Raw genomic sequence first — 21,629 nt, 5'->3', positions numbered from 1 at the left:
ATCCCTTGTTCTTGCTACTGACTGACCCACCTCCTTTTATGAAAATATATAACATGAGTATAATGATTATTGTCTTTTGTATTAGTACTTTTGGATCACTTATACTATGTATGACTTTTGTATTGTGTATCTAAGTCTACACTGAGCTGCCCACCCAAATACATGTCATAAGTTGAGTAATATATATTTAATAGCCAGTTGGTTTTTTTCCATTGTAGATTGCTACTATAGAGTGAGACTGTGAGTGGTGTTTATTTCTCATAAGAGAGCCTCATTCAGTGGGAGAAATTCTCTGGATTGTATTTCCCAAAAGGCTAGAGTAAATCTAGAACATGATGCCACTACTCAGTTTGGAATAGTGATTAATTGCTCTCAGAATGATGCTTGGGAAAAACCATGACCATAAGAGTCTGAGAGAGGAGGATGGTTTAGGGCAGAAAAGATGTCAACTCCAGGGAGAGATGCAGGGAGAGACATAGGTGTTACAGACCTGGCCAAAGTATTCTGGACAGTTACGAAGGCTTACATGCTAATTTGGTTCCTGAGAAGTCGGTCTTCTCTAAATTAAGAGACCAAGAGAAATACTTTCCAACTGTTGCAGCAAGAGGAACCAGCACTTACTAAACTACTTGGCCAAAATCAGAAGAGAAATGGTAATCCAGAATATTTTTGGATTCTCCAGTATTGTATGTGTGCCTATCTGTCTGCACACGCACACATGCATTAACTATAAATGGGTCCCTTTGCCTATGTATGGAGGAGACTGAGGGAAATTGAGAAGATGGAGATACTAACATTCCATTGAAGACATAGGGAGGTACCAGCCATTTGGTTTAGGTGAACTCCTCTGCATTCTAATTTAAATTAGGTGAATTACCTCTCTATCCTAGTTTATTTAAATTACTTTTACTCTGAATTCATAAGTCAACTGGCATAATCTAGCATACAGACATATTGGTAGGGGCTTGAGACTGTGAATTCTAAAAGCTGATGACCCAAACAGTCCTTTGAATCTGGGTATAGCTATGAGGGATGCTACTACTGTTCTAATATCTTTCAAGTGTCCATGATGCTCACTGAGGAGGCCATGTAGTATTTTGGAAGTCAATGCAATCAGCACCATGTCATGCACAAACAGAAGCAACTGGACAACCTTGTGATCTTTCCTTCATCACTAAGTGTGGAGTCACCACCTGGGCTCTAACAACACAGTGCCTGATGTCCTATATGAAAAGTTGGGAGTGGAACTAAAGAAAACAAAGATAAGAAGAGCCACTGGACCACACCAATCACAGAAAGAGGAGGTCTGGGCAGCAGCCAACACAATTCTGGAGGTATTGAGGGATTCAAGATATTTGAAAAAGAGAATACCAGAAAATTTGGGGTAGAGTAGGAGCAGAATCATGGATATTATTCCTGCTTAAAAAGTGATCAAGGAAATATCTACAAATACCAACCCATATGCCTACTCTCCTCTGCATAAAATGTTTTTTAGTATAGCAAACATGGCAGAAAAGTCATTTCCCATGGTGCTTGGGGCCAAGACAGTATCATTTATTTGGAGAAAGTCCCTCAATTCCATTTCCCAGATGGCTGTACTTTGGCTCCTGAGCAGTTGCATCACCCAGCAAGGTCCCTGATTGGTAGAGGGAGGATCTCCTTGGAGGTAGAGCAGTTGGAGCACAATTAAGAGCCAAGGCAGGGAGAGGCAAGCCTCAACCCAAAATTCCTGGAGAAATAAAACTTGGGGAAAGTACTTAGATACTGATCACCAAGCCTCCCTCCTGAAAATGAGGGCTTACTTGCAGTTTGACTACGATGGGCAGAGAAGGCTCATCTATAGATTGACTGAAACACCTCACAGGTGGTTGGTGACTTTAATTATGAAAGAGTTGGTGTATCTGCATTTAAAAATACACGGAAAGAACATAAGGAAAGACTACTGAAGGTAGATTAGCTTGGAAACTCCTAGGCTGGTCTAAAGTACCAATTCTTCAAGATCTCCCAGTTGGTCAACTGCTGAAGACTCTTGGGGTAGACAGGAGATCACAGGGTCCTGGATTTGGAACTGGAAAGGACCCTTTTGTTGCTGTTCAGTCATTTCAGTCATGATTGATTCTTTGTGACTCCATTTAGAGTTTTCTTGGCAAAGATACTGGAGTATTTTGCCTTTTCCTCCTCCAGCTCACTTTATAGATGAGGAACAAGGGCGAAGTGACCATGTAAGGACCATGTAGTTGGTAAGTATCTGAGGCCAGATTTGAACTCAGGAAGACGAGTCTTCTTGACTCCATCCTGGTCCTCTATCCACTTTGCCAGCTAGCTGCCCTGGAAAGGCCCCTAGAAGTCATCTAGTTCATCCTCTTTGTACAGATGAGAAAATTGTGGCCTTGAGGTTAAATGATTTTCTGAAGGTCACATAGATAGTAATAGACAGGATTTGAATTCAGTTCATAGATCTAGAGCTGGAAAAGACCTCAGAGACTATTTAAATCCAACCCTCTCACTTTATAGATGAGGAAATTGAGGCTTAGAGAGGTTAAAGGACTTGCCCAAGGTGACACAAATGATAAATAAGGGATGCATTTTTAAACTTAGAGTGGGGCATGGAGGCATACACCTATGGTCCCTGCTGCTGGGAAGGATAAGGTTGGTGCATTGCTTGAGTTTGGAAGTTCTAAACTATGGTAGGGCTAAAGTCATACAAAGTTTGTGCCAATCTGATGAACTCACCAGGCTGCATAAAGAGAGGTGAACCAGCCCAGTTAGAAAACTGAAACAATGAAAGATTCCACACCAATTATTATTAGGTTTAGATCCATGAGTGGTCACTGAACTCTGATCTGGGACAGCTAGGAAAACCTAATCTCAAAAAAGAAAAAAAAAGAATTTAGTTTGGGTCAGAGGTTCATGGACCTCAGAAACCATCCAGTCCAACCTCCTCATCTTTGAGATGAAGCATCAGAGGCCCCAGGTTAGATAACTTGCCTAACAGGTAGTAAGCATCAAACCTTTTCCCCAACCCCGCCAGTACTTTTACCTCTGAACTACTTTGTCCTTAAATCAAGATGGTTCTCACTTTCAGTCAAGTCTGACTTTGTGACTCCAATTAGGATTTTCTTGACAAATACTTGGAGTGGTTTGTCATTTCCTTCTCCAGCTCATTTTACAGATGAGGAAACTGAGGCCAGCAGGGTTAAGTAACTTTCCCAGGGTCACACAGCTGGTGCCTGAGGCCAGATTTGAACTCTGGAAGAGAAGCCCTGCATACTCCAGGACCAGTGCTCTATCTACTGCACCACCTAGCCCCATGAGGGAAATTAATTTATAAAAATTAAAAAACAAAGATGTGTCCCTACTTCTGAACAACTTCATAACAATCCAGAGGATACACATAGCCTCTATTCAAGCATGAAGTCAGTGAATCAGTATAAGACATAAATTTACTAATGCATATTTATTATCATCAAGGAACTGAAGATGGTCTGGGATTTTATTCTGAGATGTTTCAAAGACTCACACCCCCACCCCCTTGTCTACTAAGAACAACCACAACAAAAAAGGAGGAGGAGGTCATGGCAGAATAGGAGAAATGATGCCCATGTGATATTCAGATTGAATTTCATTGTTCTTGGCTCTTATCCTGATCTGTTCTTACTGTTTCTATGGGCTGGGCTTCACTGGTCTTCCACTGTTCCATCAGCTACTCCATTTATCAATGGATTGGGAACTGGGAACATGTGAGACCCAGATGGATAAATCCCTGAGTTTCAAGGACAGGTCTTCTATGGTTTCACTCCTCTATTATGAGGCTTTATGGGAAGGGATTTTGTGGTTAACTTCACTGATTTGTGCATTATAAACCACAATCTGATTTTTGAGGCAATGGGAATAATGCCTTTAGGAGCATAGGTTCAGGGCCAGAAGGGACCTTGGAGATCATTAAGCTCACTCTCCTATTATGGAAGAAGAAAGTGAGGCCAAGAAATTTTGTGACTTGACTCAAATAAGTGAGGTAACTAGCTGAGATGGGAATTGAATCCGAGTCCTCTAACACTAAATAAATCCTCATTTGGGATTTTATTAGCAAAGATACCAAAGTGGTTTGTCATTTTCTTCTCTAGTTTATTTTACAGATAAGGAAACTGAAGCAAACAGGGTTAAGTACCTTGTCCAGGGTCACACAGTTAGTGTCCAAGGCCAGATTTGAATTCAGGAAGATGTCTTGTTGATTCCAGGCCCATCTTTCTATCCATTCCATAACTTAGCTGCCATCTTTTTATTTTATTTTATTACACCATGCAGTTCCTGCCTGTTTTTATTTCTTAGTTTATCCCTTGGCTGAGAGAGGGGGAAACTGGATAATGATCATGTAGGAATGTAGGTGAGACATTGCCATGTAATGCACAAAGATCCCTGAATGGCTGATGGACAAATAATCTTAGGGCAGGGCACCCAAGTGAACCACACAGGATTATATGCTATTAGTGGTTAGAAGTTGGGTGCCTCAGGGTGGGGATCACAGTGACTGGAAGCTAAAAATAATAAAAAGTTTAACTCTTAGGACTAAGGGCAAAGTTCTAGCCAAGTCTGGTACCTAGAAGGAAGTAGGATCCTGGGAGAAACTGAGTCAGTTTGACACATCTTTCAGAAGCCTAAAACCCTGACCCCACCTAGTCATTTGCTTGGATGATATTTATGTTCTGTTAAGACTTACCTGGTCCAAGACATGTCTCTCCCAGGACAAGTCACTGCTGTAGACCCATAAAAGAAGTTAATTTCTTTCCAACACAAACTGAAAGGGGAATCTGAAACCAGGCTCTCCAGATCATGCCATCCACGATCACTGCTTAAAAATTCTTGTTCCAAACCAGAAAATTCCAAAACTCTATCTGGGCCACAACCCACAAGGGAAAGCCCATTCCATTACTTATACCTGGACCCTTTATTGCACACCCTTCCCTACCATCTTTAGCAATGGATTTAATTAAATAGCACAATGGAGTACAAAGAATCTTGGATTTAGAGGTCAGAAGATCTAGTTTTTGAGTTCTGGCTCTGATGATGACCTTGGGGCAAGTCACAGGTTACTTAGCTGTAAAATGGGGACAGTATTCATTTACCACCTGCCTCACAAATTGTTGCAAAGTATTTTTATACCCTAAAAGTGCTATGCAAGTGGAAGTTACTTTGATGAACTCATGTGCTCTCTCCAAAGGAGCAGACCATAATCTGACATGACCCTGACCTTCCAGCTGCCTCTAATTTCTCTCTCTCTCTTTCTTCCTTCCTTTCTTTCACCTCTACTGTCTGGCTTAGTATTGATTCTAAGATAGAAGAGCAGCAACATTGAGGAAGTATCTGAGGCCAGATCTGAACCTTGGACAGTTCTGTCTCCAAGTCTGGCACTCTATCCCACTGTATTACTTAGTAGTCTTTGCCTCCAAGTTCTGATGCAGACACCCTACTGCCAACCTGTGGCCATGAGCTACAGCGAGAAGCCCTCATCTCCACAGTCTACTCACTGCCCTCCTCTCTAAATCAGATGGGGAAAAGAAAAAGCCTGTTCTGGAAAGAGGTTGCCCTGAATGGTAGAAGCCAGCTTTCTTCAGTATATACTCCTACTGAAGTCTGTGGCTGGCCATGTCATATGCCACTGAAAGATCGACTCTTGTACTTCCCTAAAGTTTCCAAGTTATTTATTGAAGGCCCACCATATCCTCCATCCCATGTGAGGTGACAATGCAGAAGACAGGAGAGAGCATCTCTGTCCTCAAAGAGTTCACAGCTTAGTTGGGGAGAGAGAGCCCTGGCAATAAGGACCCCTTACAGAATGCAAATTGTGGAGATACAGCTTACTTTCTAGAGTGATTTTAAATGGAATTTCTCTTTCTAACTCTTGCTGCTGATTTTTGTTGGAAATATATAGAAATGCTGATGATTTATGTGGGTTTATTTCATATCCTGCAATTTTGCTGAAGTTGTTGATTATTTCCACTAGCTTTTTAGTTGATTTTTTAGGATTCTCTAAGTAGGCCATCGTATCATTTGAAAAGAGTGATAGTTTAGCCTCCTTGTTCCCTACTTTAATTCCTTCAATTTCTTTTTCTTCTCTAATGGCTACTGCTAGTGTTTGTAGTACAATACTAAATAATAGAGGTGATAATGGGCATCCTTGCTTCACTCCTGATCTTATTGAGAAGGCTTCTAACTTATCCCTACTGCAGATAACACTTGATGAAGGTTTTTAATAAATACTGCTTATTATTTGTAGCAAATGCCCTTTTATTCATATATTTTCTAGTGTGTTCAATAGGAATGGGTATTGTATTTTGTCAAACAGCCTACTTTCAAAGGGAAGTTCACCACGAGCTGAGGACAAGGAAGGCTTCCAAAAAGATAGCCCAGTTTGACGGCAGAAGCAATGAATCCAGAGTTGGATATCTGGATTCAAAGCCTGCCTCTGCTCCATATTACCTGAGTGGCCCTGGGCGCTCAATCAGCGACCATTTCTTAAGTGCCCCCCACGTGCCAGGCACTGCACTAATCACAAAGACAGTAATGAAACACTCCCTGCTCACAAGGAGCTTACATTCTATGTAAGGAAGAGACAGGTTCATAAATTAAATTAAGTACATACAGAATATACACACACACTCATTACAAGGTAATTAGGAGAGGGAGGGCTAGTGCTAGGCAGGGAATAATAGTGAGGGAGTGGAGAAGACACTCAAACTGAGTCTTTATTTTTTTAAACCCTTACTTTGTGTCTTTGTAACAACTCTAAGACAGAAGGGCAAGGGCTAGGCAAGAGGGGCTAAGTGGTTCGCCTGGTGCCACCTGGCTAGGAAGTGTCTAAGGGCACATTTGAACACAGGATCTTCCATCTCCAGGTCCAGCACTATCTGCTGGGCTACCCAGCTGCTCCTTCAAGATGAGTCTTGAAGGAAACAGGGATTTCATGCAAGGATGCAGAGGTAGAGAATGCATGTGTTCTAGGTGGAGAACAATCAGGGCAAAGTGAATTGTTCCCAAAACAGCAGAGGGGGCAGAGTATGGCAATGGGACTGATGTCTAATAAGGCTGGGGCCAAGTCGTGAAAGACTTTTAATGCCAGAGTTTCTATTTGACCCAAGAGACGATGGGGAGCTGCTGCTGCTGTTTTTGTGTAAGGAAACAACACAGTTAGAGCTATAGATTAAGAAAATCATTTCAGCAGATGGATTTGAGAAAGGAAGAAACCTGAGCCACAAAGGAGCTATTTCAGTGTTGTGGGAAGAAGGGATGAGGGTGTGAATTGAGATGCTGGATAGATGAGCAGGTGTGAAGCAAGTCACTTAAACCTGTCTGGGCCTCAGTTTTCTCATCTGTAAAATGGCATGATTGGACTGAGTTCTAAGTCCCCTTCCAATTCTAAATGTCTGTTCCACAGCATTTGGTTAAGACTTGATGGATGGGAGGGATTTCAAAAGGCAAGGCATTTCTAAGCAGAGTTAAAAGCCCAAGCAAAAGGCTGAAGGCAGGAACGGTCCAGGCAAGGTTAGAAGACAATGCTGGCCGAAGCAGAGGATGTGTGATAGGAGAGAGAGAGGGATACAAGAGCTTACAGCCAGATCGTGAAAGGCCATGAATGCCAGGATGAGCGGTTTGGACTCCATCTCAAAGGCAAGAGGGAAACACAGTAAGAGATAGCATGATTAGGACTGTGTGCATAAGGAATGTGACTGAGCAATGGAAGTAGGCAAAGCAGCTAGGAATGGTCCAGACGAGACAAGAGTGGTGGCATCAAGGATGAAAAGGAAAGGATGGATTATGCTGCCGGGCAAGAACAGAAAAAATGACTAGATGCTGGGGAAGAGGAAGAGCTGACCCGAACACGTGTTCTCTGCACAAGGGGCCTGGGCTGAGCCTTCTCTAGTTAGACAGAACTTGGGGGCCAGGTGAGGATTGCGCCAACTATCCATGGACCCCTGGCACCCTCTCCTGGTGAAAGAGAAGCCTGCAGTCTACCATATGGGGGAACTGGAAACCCTTCCCTCCCCAGACCCCCCTCAATCCTTCAGGGTCTGTGCTGTGGGGGACAGGGGGAATGTTCAGCATCAGCAAGTACCTGAGACTGAGTGAACAGCATCCTATATAAAACTCGTCAATTTTTCCACTCTTCTCCATTCCCATTGTGATAGATGGTCCATGCACACCCGGAATGTGGTACCCACACTCCATTACAGTGAAAAGTCACCCTTGCATCCTGCTCCCCACCTCCCACCCCAAACCCTCATCTTTATTAAAAAAAAAACAACTTTTCCCCAAATACAGGCACTAGAGAGGCATCAAGAAAGGTGGCTAAGAAACTATGTGACCTTGAAAATAACTTCTCTGGGCCTCAGTCTTCTCATCTATAAAATAGGGATGATTATAAGCAGATAGTCCAGCAATAGGCTCTGCCTGTCTACCTGGATCATTTACAACAAAAGAGATTTTTGTCCCCTGGACCAGAAAACCCAAAGGTTCCAGTGGAAATTTTTTCCTTCCCCTCTTTTCGGACAACTTTCCAACATACAGTGATGATGATAATAATAATAATGATAATAACAGCATTTATATAGCACTTGTGTGCCAGGCACTCTGCTAAGTGCTTTGCAAATATTATCTCATTTAATCCTTACTACAACTACCTGGGAGGTAGGTGCTATTATTTATCCCTATTTTACAGTCAAGGAAACTGAGGCAGACAGAGGTCAAGTGACTTACCCAAGGTCACAGAGCTAGTATGTGTCTGATGTGTCTGAGACTAGATTTGAACGGAGGTCTTCCTGACTCCAGACGCAGCGCTCTGTCCACCCGCTGTAGACAGTGCCGAGGAACCATCTAATCCCGACTCGCTCTAGCGCTCATCACCCTGAGCCCCATGTGTCCCTACACTGTGGGTGTCCAGGGGTGGAGTATCAGGAGGGTTTAGCTCTTTCCCGGAGGGCACCAGCTTGAAAGTCCTGGCCACCCCACGCCCTCCGGGATAATGCTGATGCTAAGCTCCCTTGGGCTGAGGGAGGGAGGAAGCCTCTCATTCCATCACTCTCAGAGTCTGGGGGAGGAAGAGATGATCTGTATCTGGGAATGGGGACGGTTTCCTGATGGCCCGGGTCGGGCGGGGGGCACCGGCGCCCGCCTCAGTTCTCGGGTTCTGCCGCCCATTCTGCCAGCCACTGCTGGCACCTGGCCCTCTGCTCTGCAGACTCCTTGGCCCTGCCCTTCTGGGTGCCCCCGTCCTGGCCGCCCAGGGGCCCAGGCGATGTCTCCCCCGGGGAGGGATCCGGAGCGGCGGCGGCGGCCGTCTTCAGGGCGTGGATGACGTGCTCCAGAGGCTGGACCTGGTGTCGGGGCTGCCAGTTAGCATCCAGTGTGGGCACGAAGGGGTCTGGGGTGCTCACCTCGATGAGCTCCCCGCACGTGGGGATGCGAAGATAGAAGGCGTGAAGCATCATGCGGAATGGGCGGATGTCCTTCTTGAAGCTGTAGGTGAAGTCGCCCACGATGGGGTGCCCGCTGCTGCTGCAGTGGACTCGCAGCTGATGCGTCCGGCCTTTGGGGGAACACAACATCAGTTAGTCCCCCACCCCGTGGGAGACCCAACCCAGAACCATTCAGAGAAAGCCTCGGCCGCCCTCTGGGACGAAGCTCTGACAGTCCTTGGGTCAGTGGCCTGGGAAGGGACCTTAGAGAGCATCAGGGCAGCCACGGAAGGCCATGGTGGGAGAGGCAGGAATGACGGATAAAAGAGGGGGGCTACAGAATGAGGGTGAAATGCAGGCCAGGTTCCTGCTCTCTGCTTGGTTGATCTCATATGCCCATGGGGACCTACACTGTTTCCACTTTGGAGACCACGACTCGAGGACTAAAATGTAACTGAGTTCTGCCAGGGTCAACGTCCAATTCTGCTTCACGTATCTATTAGTTATGGGTCAGAAAAAAGCAAGCCTGTCTGCTCTCTGGGGGGACTTGAAAGCCTGGAGTTAAGGGACTCCCTAGTTCAAATCCATCTTTAAATGCTATCCACATTGAGAGAAAGAACTGTGGGAGTAGAAACACAAAAGAAAACCTATGATTTATCACTTGTTTATGGAAGTATATGATTTGGGGTTTGGGTTTTGAAAGATTGCTCTATTGCAAAAATGAATAATATGGAAATGGGTATCAAGTGATAATACATGTATGGCCCAGTGGAATTGCTTGTCCACTCTGGATGGGGGAGGAAAAGGGGGAGGGAGAGAACATGAATCATGGAATCATGGGAAAATATTTTTAAATAAATAAATAAAACAAATTCATCATTAACACAACTAGTTTTGTAAGCATGGACGAGTTACACAATCTCTAAGCCTCATACTCTTCATCTGTGAAATGGGTATAATAATGTATGCAACAGAGGGGTAGCTAAGTGGCTCAGAGGATTAAGAGCCAGGTCTAGAGATAAGAGGTCTGGGATCCAAATCTGGCACAGATAATTCCCAGCTATATGATCCTGGGGAAGTCACTTGACCCTCCACTGCCTAGCCTTTACTGCTCTTCTGCCTTAGAACCAATACAAAGTATTGATTCTCAGACTGAAGGTAAGGGTTTAAAAAAAACAATGCAATAACCCACCCTCACAGGTTATTGTGGGGATCAAATGAGATAATGGATGAAAAGCATTTTATAAACCTTAAAAAGTGCTATTCAGAATGTCTCAAAAGTCTTGGTGCAATATTAAGGTACTGATGCTAAGAAACTTTTGGAATTTTTGCATAAATAATAATAATAATAATAATAATAATAATAATAATACAATAAGAGTAAAAAAAAACCCTTGAATTCTAGCCTAGTCAATTTCTGGAAAAAGCACTTACCCGTCCTGGGGACCTCATCTATAATACATCTAATCAAAACTAATAAAATGATAAAGAATGTTAATACTCACATCCTGCCAAAGAGCTCATAGGTTCAGGGAAAGAAAATGAGATTTATATTTTGGACATAACCAATAAGGGAATTTGTTTTGCTTGACGGCTTTGTATTTCTTTATTTTACTCTCCCTCAGCCCCACCCTCACAATGAGGGAAAGAGGTAGAAAAGAAAATAAATTTTTTATATTTTTAAAAATTAAATATTTCAATTTAAAATTTTAAATATAAGACTAAATTTTAAAAATTAATAAAAATGAGGTTAGACTAAATGATCTCTAAGGGACTTTTAAGCTAAGAAGTCACTCAGAATCACTGACTCTCCATTTCCCTATTGGTAAAACATATATATATATATAATTCCTGCTATGGAATGAAAGCTAAATGAGAGCTTTGTGAAAAGCTTTTGTGAAAGTGTTTTAAAAAACCAATCAAGACTTTATATATATTAAACTTTTCTGAATGGGGAGGCTGTTTAATTCACCATCCAGGCTTGTGGTGGCTCACAAAGCCAATTCCTCCAAAAGCAGCTACCTGCCTCACTTGCTTGCCACAAAACATCCAGATCATTCCCTTGTCCCTGAGCTGTGAAGTAGTGGCTCCCTTACCTGTGAGGGGCTGGAGGAGGACTTTGGAGACTGGGTCACCATCATACAAACCACGTTCCAGGACCGTCAGTTCCGTCAAGCACGGTTTGGCATTCTCACATCCTGGAGGGGTGAGAATGGGAGAAGAGAGATTATTGTTGGATGCCCCAAAGTCAGCCCAGCTACCCTTCCCTTGCAACAAATTCCAGCTTTTAAAACTGCCCTCTGCAGGAAAATCTTCCTAGATTTGTGTCCCATGTCCTTCTCTCCCCAGGCCCAGGTAGATCTCCAAATATCCCTTTCCCTTCAGCAGGTAAAATGTCTATCTGTTGTACCCTTCAACCATGGGTTCCGTGAAGGTTCATTCTTGTCTCAGAAGCGCACAGCTCTTTCCCTAGCGATAGAGTATGACTCTGAAATGAAATTCATTCATACAAAATGAAGCCTTTCCTACTCAGATCCAGGCCCTACCCTCTCTAGGAGTTTACATTCCAAGTCTATGCAGCAAAAGAGTCAAGACCACACTGGAGTAGCCACGGGAGAGGGGGCTGAGTCCGCCCAGGCTCCCTACCTTCTGTCCCTTCAATACACATCATATGGGTCAGGCCTTCCGTAGTATTCTTCCCAATGGCATGGTTGATGGTCATTCTGCTCTCTTGGACGTGGCCTCGAACCTTTGGAATATAAAGAAAAAGTGATGCCACCCTGAGAATATTTCAAAGTTCCCAAAATTCTATTTAATGACTCAAGATGCTGAATGAATTTGTCTTTGATCTCTGAGAGAGATCGCTGATAATTTATTGGTTATTGTTAGCTTGGTCAAAAATTGATTTTTCTTAACCCAATCTCTCAGAATTTTTAATTGTCACACTAAACATTTATTATATGACCTTAAGACATCTCTAAACATGAATGTGCCTATCTGTAAAATAGATATAATATACCTAACTTAAACAACTGGTGGGAAGAAACTTTTCAAAACCCTAAAATGCCATGTTTATCATAATTATTATATAATTATAATTATATTGAGTATTATATACCATATAAAGATTAATTTGTATATAATTTATATCATATTAATTATATGCTATATATCATTAATATGTTTTATATTGTATTAATAATATATTAATTATGGAAAAATATATTATATATTATAGAATATATAATTATTATACAATAATTGATTATTATATAATATAGTATATAACTTATCATATATGATATAGTTATATATAATATGCATTATATATAACCATATTGTATAACTTATTATATAACTATTATATGATTCCTTATATTATATAGAACTATAATAATTCATTACATTATATATAACTATATTATATAATAGTTCATGATCATATTGTATAACAATATTATATAAGACATTATATAATTTATATATATATATATATATATGTTCATATACATACACACACAGATATCTATATATAAAGTAATGATGGGCCCAGATTAAGCATCACCTCCTCTAAGAGGTGACCTTCCCTGACCATTCTAGCCCATAGCAGTCTCTTTAAACTCATAACAATTAATGAATGCCACCCGATTCAACACCAGATCACAAACTATCTCTTTGTAGTATGCTCTATTTCAAATCAGATACTACTTACAAAGTGTTTAGCACTGTACCTGGCATATACTGGGGGCTTTTCCCTCCCCCCCTTCTTCTAAATTGTAGCATCCTCTATTTCACTGGTACTTTTGCCTTGTTCCACGGTGCCTGGTTAGTCTGTGCCACACAGTAGGTAGAGTAGGCTCAGTGAATGAATAAATGCCCCCCCAAACAACCAAATGAGAAATGTGTTCCTCCCTGGGTAATCCTGAACTCCTGTCTCTCTGGGCAAGGGAGAGAGAACAAGAACAAAGAACATTGGGCCCTTTCCTAAAGCAGCTCAGGGAAGGGGCATTTGCACATATGATCTGATTTGAAATAGAGCATACTACAAGGGATAGTGGGTGATCAGCTGTTGAACTGGGTGGTACTAATTAATTGCCTTAGATAGTATGGACCAGAGGTCAGGGAAGGCTCCTTGGAGGAGGTGAGGCTTAGGCTGGGCCCGTAATGATGATCATGATGGTGATTTACCTGCATGACTACAAATAAATATAAGTAATCAATGATGAGTACCTAAAAGAGGGGCCATGCTTCATAAACTCAGATGAGGGAGAAAATGTCACTTCTGGCTATGAGGAAATCTGAGAAAATTTCACAGAGAAAGCAACATTTCTGCAGGGTCCTAAAGGATAGGTGGGCGGTCAACCAATGAGGGAATGGAGAGAGAGGCATTCCAGATGTGGAGCATCAGAGGCAGAGAAGGAGAGGCCAACCAATCATTCATTTTGGGGGAACAGTTAGGTGGCTCAGTGGATTGAGAGCCAGGCCTAGAGATGGGAGGTTTGGTCTCAGACACTTCCCAGCTGTGTGACCCTGGGCAAGTCACTTAATCCCCATTGCCTAGCCCTCACTGCTCTTCTGCCTTGGAGCCAATACTCAGTATTGATTATAAAAGGGAAGGGAAGGGTTTTTATCATTCATTTTGGCTGGAATGTAGAATCCAAGAAAGGGATAATGTTAAGAAAGAAAGGAGGGCACTAGTTTGTGGGGGGCTTTGAATGCCAGGCTAAGTAATTATGGACCAGAAGCCACATGAAGTGATAGATGAAAAGGGGACCATGTGAAGGCATGGGGAGCCACTTGAAGGCTTTTTTTTTTCTTCTTAAATTCTTACCTTCCATCTTAGATCAATACTGGGTATTGCTTCTAACAGAGAAGAGTGAAAAGGGCTAGGCAATGGGGGTCAAGTGACTTGCCCAGGGACACACAGCTAGGAAGTATCTAAATCCACATTTGAACCCAGAATTTCCCATCTCAAGGCCTAGCTCTCAATCCACTGAGCCACCTAACTGTCCTCCATTTGAAGGCTTTTGAGCAGAGGAGTAAGGTTACTGGTTTTGGGATTTCCTCCTAAACATTCTGAATTTTCTTTCAAAGCCCTGTGAACCTGAGAGTTGGCTAAAGCTTTTTTTTTTTTTTAAAGGGCATTCCTACTAGTGAATGGCTATCCAGGGCCTGTAAGCTAAGCCAAAGCCACCTCCTATGCCCCCTCTCCCTGACAGACCCTCCCCAACCTCACAAGATGTAACCCTCCCCCCTCCCACAGACCCCAGCTAGGGCTTGGGGGACCTACCAGGGCAAGGTAGGCTTTGGTGACCTGACGCTCCTTGAAGCACTTGTAGGCCCTGCCAGCTGCTGCCTTGTTCAAAGCCACACAGAGAGCACCGCTGGTGGAGAAATCCAGCTGGTGACAGAACCTGGGGTAGACACAAGACACATAGACATCGCCTTCCTCTATGTGGCAGAAAGCTGAGCTAGGAAGGGGCATGGTCCATGGACACCAGGGGGCAGTGTGGTACAACAGAATCGACAGGCTGGGAGGCAGGAAACCCAGGTCCTCAGCTGCCAATTCTTTCCTTTCCTCTTTTCTCTTCCTTTTCTTTCTTTCTTTTTCTTTTTTTTGTTGTTGTTATTGAAAGATTTGGAACCAGAGAAAAGACCTCCAACCACCTAAAGGCCAAACCCCATATTTTAGCAGTAAAGAAACTGAAGCCTTGCCCAAAGTCATGCAAGTTTTAGGCTGTGGAGCTAAATAAACTCAACTCCTGTGATTCCCAATCCAGCACTCTCTCCATTGCATCAGGGTCCTGTGAGCCTAATTTCCTCATCTGCAAATACTTGGGCTACCTTTTCCATAGGGTAGTTATTGGAGAGACTTAGCTGAGATGACATGTGCAAAAGAGATTTGCAAACTATAAAATGATGCATTAAAGTGTGACTTGTTATGGTTTTTACTAGGAGAGAAAACTATAAATTGGTAAGTTTGAAGGAATTTTGTAGAGGAACTCCCTCTTCATAGATGGAAACTAAGGCCCAGGAAAAAAGGTTAAGTGACTTGTCCAGGGCCACAAAGCAAATTAGTTTTGATAATTTTCTCCCAGTTTCCTGCTTCCTGATGCAAGGGCCCTGCCTTTATCAACACCTCCATTCCTGATCCTCAGGAAATCCCAGGCCCCACACCTGAAGCCGTAGTAGGTGTCAGGATCAGCCAGCTCTGGGAAGTGGTGTTTCAGCTGACTCTGCAGGGTCAGGGTCTCATACCACATCTTGCTATCAATGCGGAGGTCCCAATGTTTGTTGACCACGATGAAGTCTGAGCTCTGGTAGAGAATGGAGAGGTTCTCTATGTGTCCTGGCTCCATGGTGGGCTTGAAGCCTATCAAACAATAAGATTAGGACCTGGGGACAGCTAAGTGGCACAGAAGTTAGAGTACCAGAACTGTAGTTGGGAGGACCTGAGTTCAAATCTGTCTACAGATACTTCCAAGCTATATGATCCTGGACAAGTCACTTAACTCTGTTTGCTTAGCCTTTGCCCTTCTGTCTTAGAGTTGTTACTAAGACAGGAAGAAGGAAGAAAGGAAGGGAGGGGGGAAGAGAGAGGGAAAGAAAAAGGGAGGAAAGAAGAGAGGGATGGAGGAAGGGAAGGAGGAAAGGAGAAAGAAAGGAAGGAAGGGAGGGAAAAAGAGAGGGAGGAAGGAAGGGAGAAAGAGAGAAGAAAAGAAACAAAGAAACAAAGAAAGAAAAAACAAAGAAAGAGAAAGAGAGAAACTGCATGAGGCACCAGTCCCTTTCGGCTCAAAAGGATTTTTTACGTTACAGGTTTCCCCATAGGATTCATTAAGATGGCCTGCTTACCCAGGGACACTGAAAATAGAACTTCTTTTTAGATAAATTCACCTCACACCCACTTTCTGGGAAGCACATCTGTCTTATAAAACAAATACATCTGACTTCCCTGGTATGAAATCTCCTCTACCAACAAGGATCACAACCTTTCTATAAACTAGCAGTAGCTGGATGACTTGTCCATGATCACACAGCTACAAGGTATCGGAGGCAGGATTTGAACACATTGATTCTACATTCATTTTCTATCCACTGTGACAAATGTCTTCTCTGCTAAAACAAGGGAATATGTCTTTCTGTGTTCAAATCTGGCCTCAGACACTTACTAGCTATCTGACTCTGGGCAAATCACTTAACCCTGTTTGCCTTATAAAAATAAAAAACCAAAAAAAGTGATGATGATGATAACAGTTCACTTTTCCATAGTGATGTACAGTCTACAAGGTGCTTTTCCCATATCAACTGTATAAGACAAGTATGACCACCTCCATTGTACACAGAAGGAAAACAGGTTTGGGGAAGATTTATAATTTGCACAAGATCAGATGGCTAATAAGAGGAAGAAAAAGAATTTGAACCCAGGCCTTCTGAAAACAAGTCAAAGACTCTTTCTATGGCAATATCTAGACTACATTACAAAGCCAAATTGAAATGACTTGGGAATTATCTGCGGCCCTGGCACAGGGAATTGAGTGGCCTTCATAGGCCCATTTACATTAAGTGCTTTTCTTTCATTCCTGTGAATAATCTCAGCCTCAGAACAGCTCAGTCACATACCGTATGTATGCCAGTTTGTAGATGGAGAAATTGAGGCCCAGAAAGGTCAAAGAATTTATTCCAAATCAGCCGGAGAGTCAGCAGCAGAGATGACGACAGAGTCCAAGTGCTGGTCTTGGCGTTCCATGGGGTGTTCAGTAAATCATGCTCTCTCCATGGCTCCTCTCACTGTGGGATGCTGGAAGGAATGAGGAGGCTGGAAGAGATTCCAGGCAGTGCATCTGACTGTGGAAACAGAGGAAGACAGTGCTTGCATCAGAACTCTCTCAGGAAGAAACTATATGATAGCTGGAAGCTACTCTGTTGTATAATAGATCACTGGATGTTGAGCTAATGAGGAATCATAGTACCACTGCTTTCCAGAGAGGGCAGAGCCATCAACTGCTCTATGGCACCACTCACCATCACCGTGACTCCTCCATCAATCGTCGAACTTCTGTGAAGCCTTTCTAGTGTACCAAGCACTGGGCTCAGCTCTAGGGATATAAAAAAAAAAAAAGCAAAGATATCCTACTTGTGTGACCCTGGGCAAATCACTCAACCTCAATTGCCCAGCCCTTTCAGCTCCTTTGTTTCAGAATTGGTACTAAGGCAGAAGGTAAGAGTTTTAAAAAAGGCAAAGACAGTCCCTGCCATTAGGGAGCTTATATTCTAATGCAAGAAACAACAAATAGCAATTAGAAAATGAAGATAAATACAGAATAGATGGAATATAACCTTTAAGGGGACAACACTAGTATTGGTGAGTTAGAGGGAATAGCCAGGAAAGGCTACCTGAAGAAGATGGCACTTAGCTATCTTTTTTTTTTTTTAAACCCTTACTGTCTGCCTTAGTTTCCATTCTAAGACAGAAGAATAGCAAGGGTTGGGTTACACAGCGAGGAAGTGTCTGAGGCCATATTTGATTCCAGGATGTCCCATCTCCAGGCTTGGCTCTCTATCCATTGAGACACCCAGCTGCCCCTACTTAGATGAGTCTTAAAGGATGCTAGAAATTCTAAAAGTCAAAGAATGAGAGGAGAGAGCATTGGGGAATAGCCATTTTAAAGGCAGAGAGATGGGAAGTAGAATGTATAGATATGGAAGAAAGGCACTCAAAAAGCAAATAGCCAGAATGTCTGGATCTCAGAGTATTCAGAAGAGTGTAAAATGTAAGATGATTGGAAAGGTTGAAAGGAGCCAAGTTGGATTTTATATAGATTTCAAAACTCCTTTTCTGGGACATCCTTTCCCTAAATGAGCTGCCCCCCTTATTAGAATACAAGTTCCTCAAGGGCAGCAAAATAACCAAGTGGATAGAGAGCCAGGCATAGAGATGGGAGGTTCTGGGTTCAAATCTGGCCTCAGTCATTTCCTAGCTGTGAGACCCAGCCTTTACCATTTTTCTACTTTAGAACCAATACTTGATTCTAAGACAGAGGGTATGGGTTAAACAAATAAAAGAGCCTCAGGGAGGGAGCCTGGCCTGAAAGTCAGATCTGTGTTTTAACTCCCAAATCAGTCATTATATTTCTGGGTGACTTTGGGTAAATCACATAACCTTGGGTAAAATAAAAGGCTTAGATTTAGAACTGGAAATGATCTCAGTGATCACCTAGTCCAATCCCCTTCATTTTAAAAATAAAGAAACTGAGGCACACAGCTAGTAAGTCAGAGCTAAGATTCAAACTCAGGTCTCAAGTCCCCATAAGTTGTCACCACAAATCATTAAGATAAAAAAATTTATGTAGCTACAACCCTACCTATTTCTCCTCACCTCCCCACCTCCATCATCCATTTTCTCCCCTCAAACTCTTCCCAGAAATTAAAGAAAAAGACACTTGAGGAATGAGAAACAAAGAGTAAAAATGCAAGAACATTAGCTGGGTTTGTGGGCTGCCTGGAGGAAAAGATAAATGGCTCCCCATAATCTTCTTAATGGAATAAATGAAGACCGTAATTGAGGTTGAGGGGAAATGAGTACCCTAATGGAAGCTGGAAAGAGTTAGAGTTCCTGGGCCAAACCTCTTGGGGCTTTCAGAAACCTGGCCAAGTGCCTGAGCAATCCAATTCAAATCAAGTTTGTGGAATGAGACACTTAACTGAGAAAGAGACCAGTGCTGTGCTAGGAGATGGGAGGGACAGAAAGTTATGTTCTCTGGAGCAACTAGGCAGTCAGTGGACAGAGCACAGGGCTGAAGTGGAGAGACCTGGATTGAAATGTGGCCTCAGATACTTCCTAGCTGTGTGATACTGAGCAAGTCACTTAACCCCAATTACCTAGCACTTACCAATCTCCTGCCTTGGAACAGAGACATAGTATTAATTCTAAAACAGAAGGTAAGGATTTTTTTGTGAGTGATTTATTAAAATGTTTAGGATTCTTTAAAAATTTATTTTTATTGTCAAGCAAAATACACTTCTATATTGCTCACTGTTGTAAGAACATACTTATACATAACCCAAATCCCCAAGTAAAACCATAAATATATTGATGTGAAAGACGACTCCCACAGTCCTTTCTCTGGAGGTGGACAGCATTCCCTGTCATAAGTCTTTCAAGATTGTCCCAAATCAAGAAGATAAATTTTTAAAAAAAGAAACACAAGAAAACAAGTCACCCAAAATTATAAAAAAAAAAAAGAAAAGTGCTAGTTCACATTTTTTTTAAACCTTACTTTCCACCTTAGAATCAATACTATGTAAGAGAGGTAAGGGCTAGGCAGTGGGGGTTAAGTGACTTGTCCAGGGTCATATAGGTAAGAAGTATCTGAGGCCACATTTAAACCCAGGAATTCCCATCTCTAGGCCTGGCTCTCTATCCACTAAGTTATTTAGCTGCCCCCTACTAATACAATTTTTAAAACTATAAAACTGAAAATGCTCAAACAAGAAAGTCATAAAATCCATATAAATGGAGAGCTTAGAGGGAGTAAAAAAAATCTTGAGAGAGCTCAAACTAGAGTTAAAAGCTGCTTTTAAAAATGGAAGGGGTGGGCAGCTGGGTAGCTCAGTGGATTGAGAGCCAGGACTAGAGATGGGAAGTCCTGGGTTCAACTCAGATACTTCCTAGCTGTGTAACCCTGGGCAAGTCACTTAACCCCATTGCCTAGCCCTTACCACTGGTGGCAAGTAAGAGTTAAAAACTAACTAAATAAATAAAAATGGAAGGGAACAGATTGAATTGCTTGTCAACTCTGGGAGGTGAGAGGGAAAAAAGAAGGGAGACAACAAGAACCATATAACTTTGAAAAACTTATTTGGAAATTTATTAAAATAAAATGAAAGAAAATTATAAGAAAAACAAAAATGGAAGGAATGAGAAGAAAATTGCTAAAGAGAACAATGGAAATAATGAATCGTTAACAATAGCCAATCTACAGTGGGAAATATATATAGATAATGGAAATTAACTGGAGGTAGAGTCAGAAAAAACACTGACTTGTCCAGAGAAATTTGGAACATGTAAAATACAAATGCAGTACTCTCAGGTATGCTTGAAATTATAGAAAAACAGAAAAATCTGAATGAGATATTCTGGGGAAATAGTAAAACAAAACTCAGAATTAGACTCCCAGAGCACCAGCATTCAAACAGATTCCACAAGACCCGTTAAGGAATATGACAAGATTCAAACGCCAGGGGAGGGACAGCAGGATTAGGAAAACCTGAATTCTTTTTCCTAGGAAGTTACCAGGCTAAAAACAAGTTTTAAAGTTCTCGGCCTCATTAATACCTTGTTAAGAGAATTTAAGACATAAATTCACAGAATTTCTTAAGGGAAGAACAGATCTCCCCACTATATAAATTAGGGAATAGTTTTAAAGAGTGGAAGAAATTCACCCAAGGTCACCCAGCTAGTTAATCTTGGATTTGGGACACTGAGAGGAGGCTGTATTTCGAACATATTCCCCCATGCCCAGGGGGTTTAGCAGAACTATAACCTACTTCGACCCTCATCCCCAACAAGGATCATACGAAATCATCCGGGTTCTGTTTGCACCCCCAAGGGTGACGACCTAAATGGCCAGGGGGGCAGCCCTTGGAAGACAAAGTCAATCTGGTGGCCGGAGCAAAGGGCGGCCTCTAGCAGCACGGCCCAAGCAGCCAAGGTCCAACTTCCCCTCCCAAATAAAAATGCATTGGAAATACAGCCCCTTTCCTCTCCCATCCCCGCAGCTAAACTGTCAAGCAACCCCAAGTGGAGGCGGGGACTTGGGGCGGGGGGGGGGGGGGGTGGCGTCCTCCGGCAGCACCACGGGCTTCCTTCCTCCCACACCGTCAAGCCCACACTTCCCAGGCTTCACGCAAGCGTCCCAAAGTCGCACAGGAGCAGGCAGGTTGTCCCAGAGGAATGTAAGGATCCCACCCGCTGGAATCTACCTGAAGACGAAACCTTTCCCTCACTGAACGAGGTCTACTAGATTCCTTAACCTTTTCTCAGCCCAGGGGGCTGGCACCACTTACCGCCAGCGCCACAGTAGCTTGCAACACAGTATCCTCCTCCAGTAGTAGTCCAAGCTTTTCCGCCCCGCCTCCATGTCTAGATGGAGAGCCGTGCTGGCCAATGAGGGAGCA

The 21,629-nt window shown here is 42.7% G+C and overlaps 1 protein-coding gene across 4 annotated transcripts; it reads right to left on the bottom strand.

Annotated features, from left to right (window-relative positions):
- Positions 1–5,682: 5,682 nt before the first annotated feature.
- On the bottom strand, positions 5,683–21,609 carry RPUSD1 (RNA pseudouridine synthase domain containing 1). Of its 4 annotated transcripts, none has more exons than XM_007499273.3 (8): positions 21,519–21,609; positions 17,475–17,548; positions 17,073–17,297; positions 15,627–15,822; positions 14,740–14,863; positions 12,096–12,198; positions 11,546–11,647; positions 5,683–9,580 (listed from the first exon to the last, which is right to left on the bottom strand). In XM_007499273.3, the coding sequence occupies exons 4-8, from the start codon at positions 15,806–15,808 to the stop codon at positions 9,168–9,170; spliced, it is 924 nt and encodes a 307-aa protein (XP_007499335.1). In that variant the 5' UTR covers positions 15,809–15,822; positions 17,073–17,297; positions 17,475–17,548; positions 21,519–21,609; the 3' UTR covers positions 5,683–9,167. The 4 variants fall into 4 exon arrangements, with proteins under 4 accessions (XP_007499335.1, XP_016279644.1, XP_001373489.1 ...); XM_016424158.2 differs by lacking the exon at positions 21,519–21,609 and adding an exon at positions 19,343–19,380; XM_001373452.4 differs by lacking the exon at positions 17,475–17,548 and having other exon boundaries at positions 21,519–21,596.
- Between the last annotated feature and the right edge of the window lie 20 nt (positions 21,610–21,629).

Source organism: Monodelphis domestica, chromosome 7 (genome assembly GCF_027887165.1).
Source record: "Monodelphis domestica isolate mMonDom1 chromosome 7, mMonDom1.pri, whole genome shotgun sequence".
Lineage (NCBI taxonomy): Eukaryota > Metazoa > Chordata > Mammalia > Didelphimorphia > Didelphidae > Monodelphis > Monodelphis domestica.
This window is presented reverse-complemented; position numbering and strand designations above follow the sequence as displayed.

Coding starts and splice junctions, on each gene's coding strand:
- RPUSD1 (XM_007499273.3), bottom strand. CDS start 15,808: ATGGAGCCAGGACACATAGAGAACCTCTCCATTCTCTACCAGAGCTCA. Junction 14,864..15,626: donor GACACCTACTACGGCTTCAG/GTGTGGGGCCTG, acceptor TGTCTACCCCAG/GTTCTGTCACCAGCTGGATT. Junction 11,648..12,095: donor GTGTATTGAAGGGACAGAAG/GTAGGGAGCCTG, acceptor TCACCCCTCCAG/GATGTGAGAATGCCAAACCG.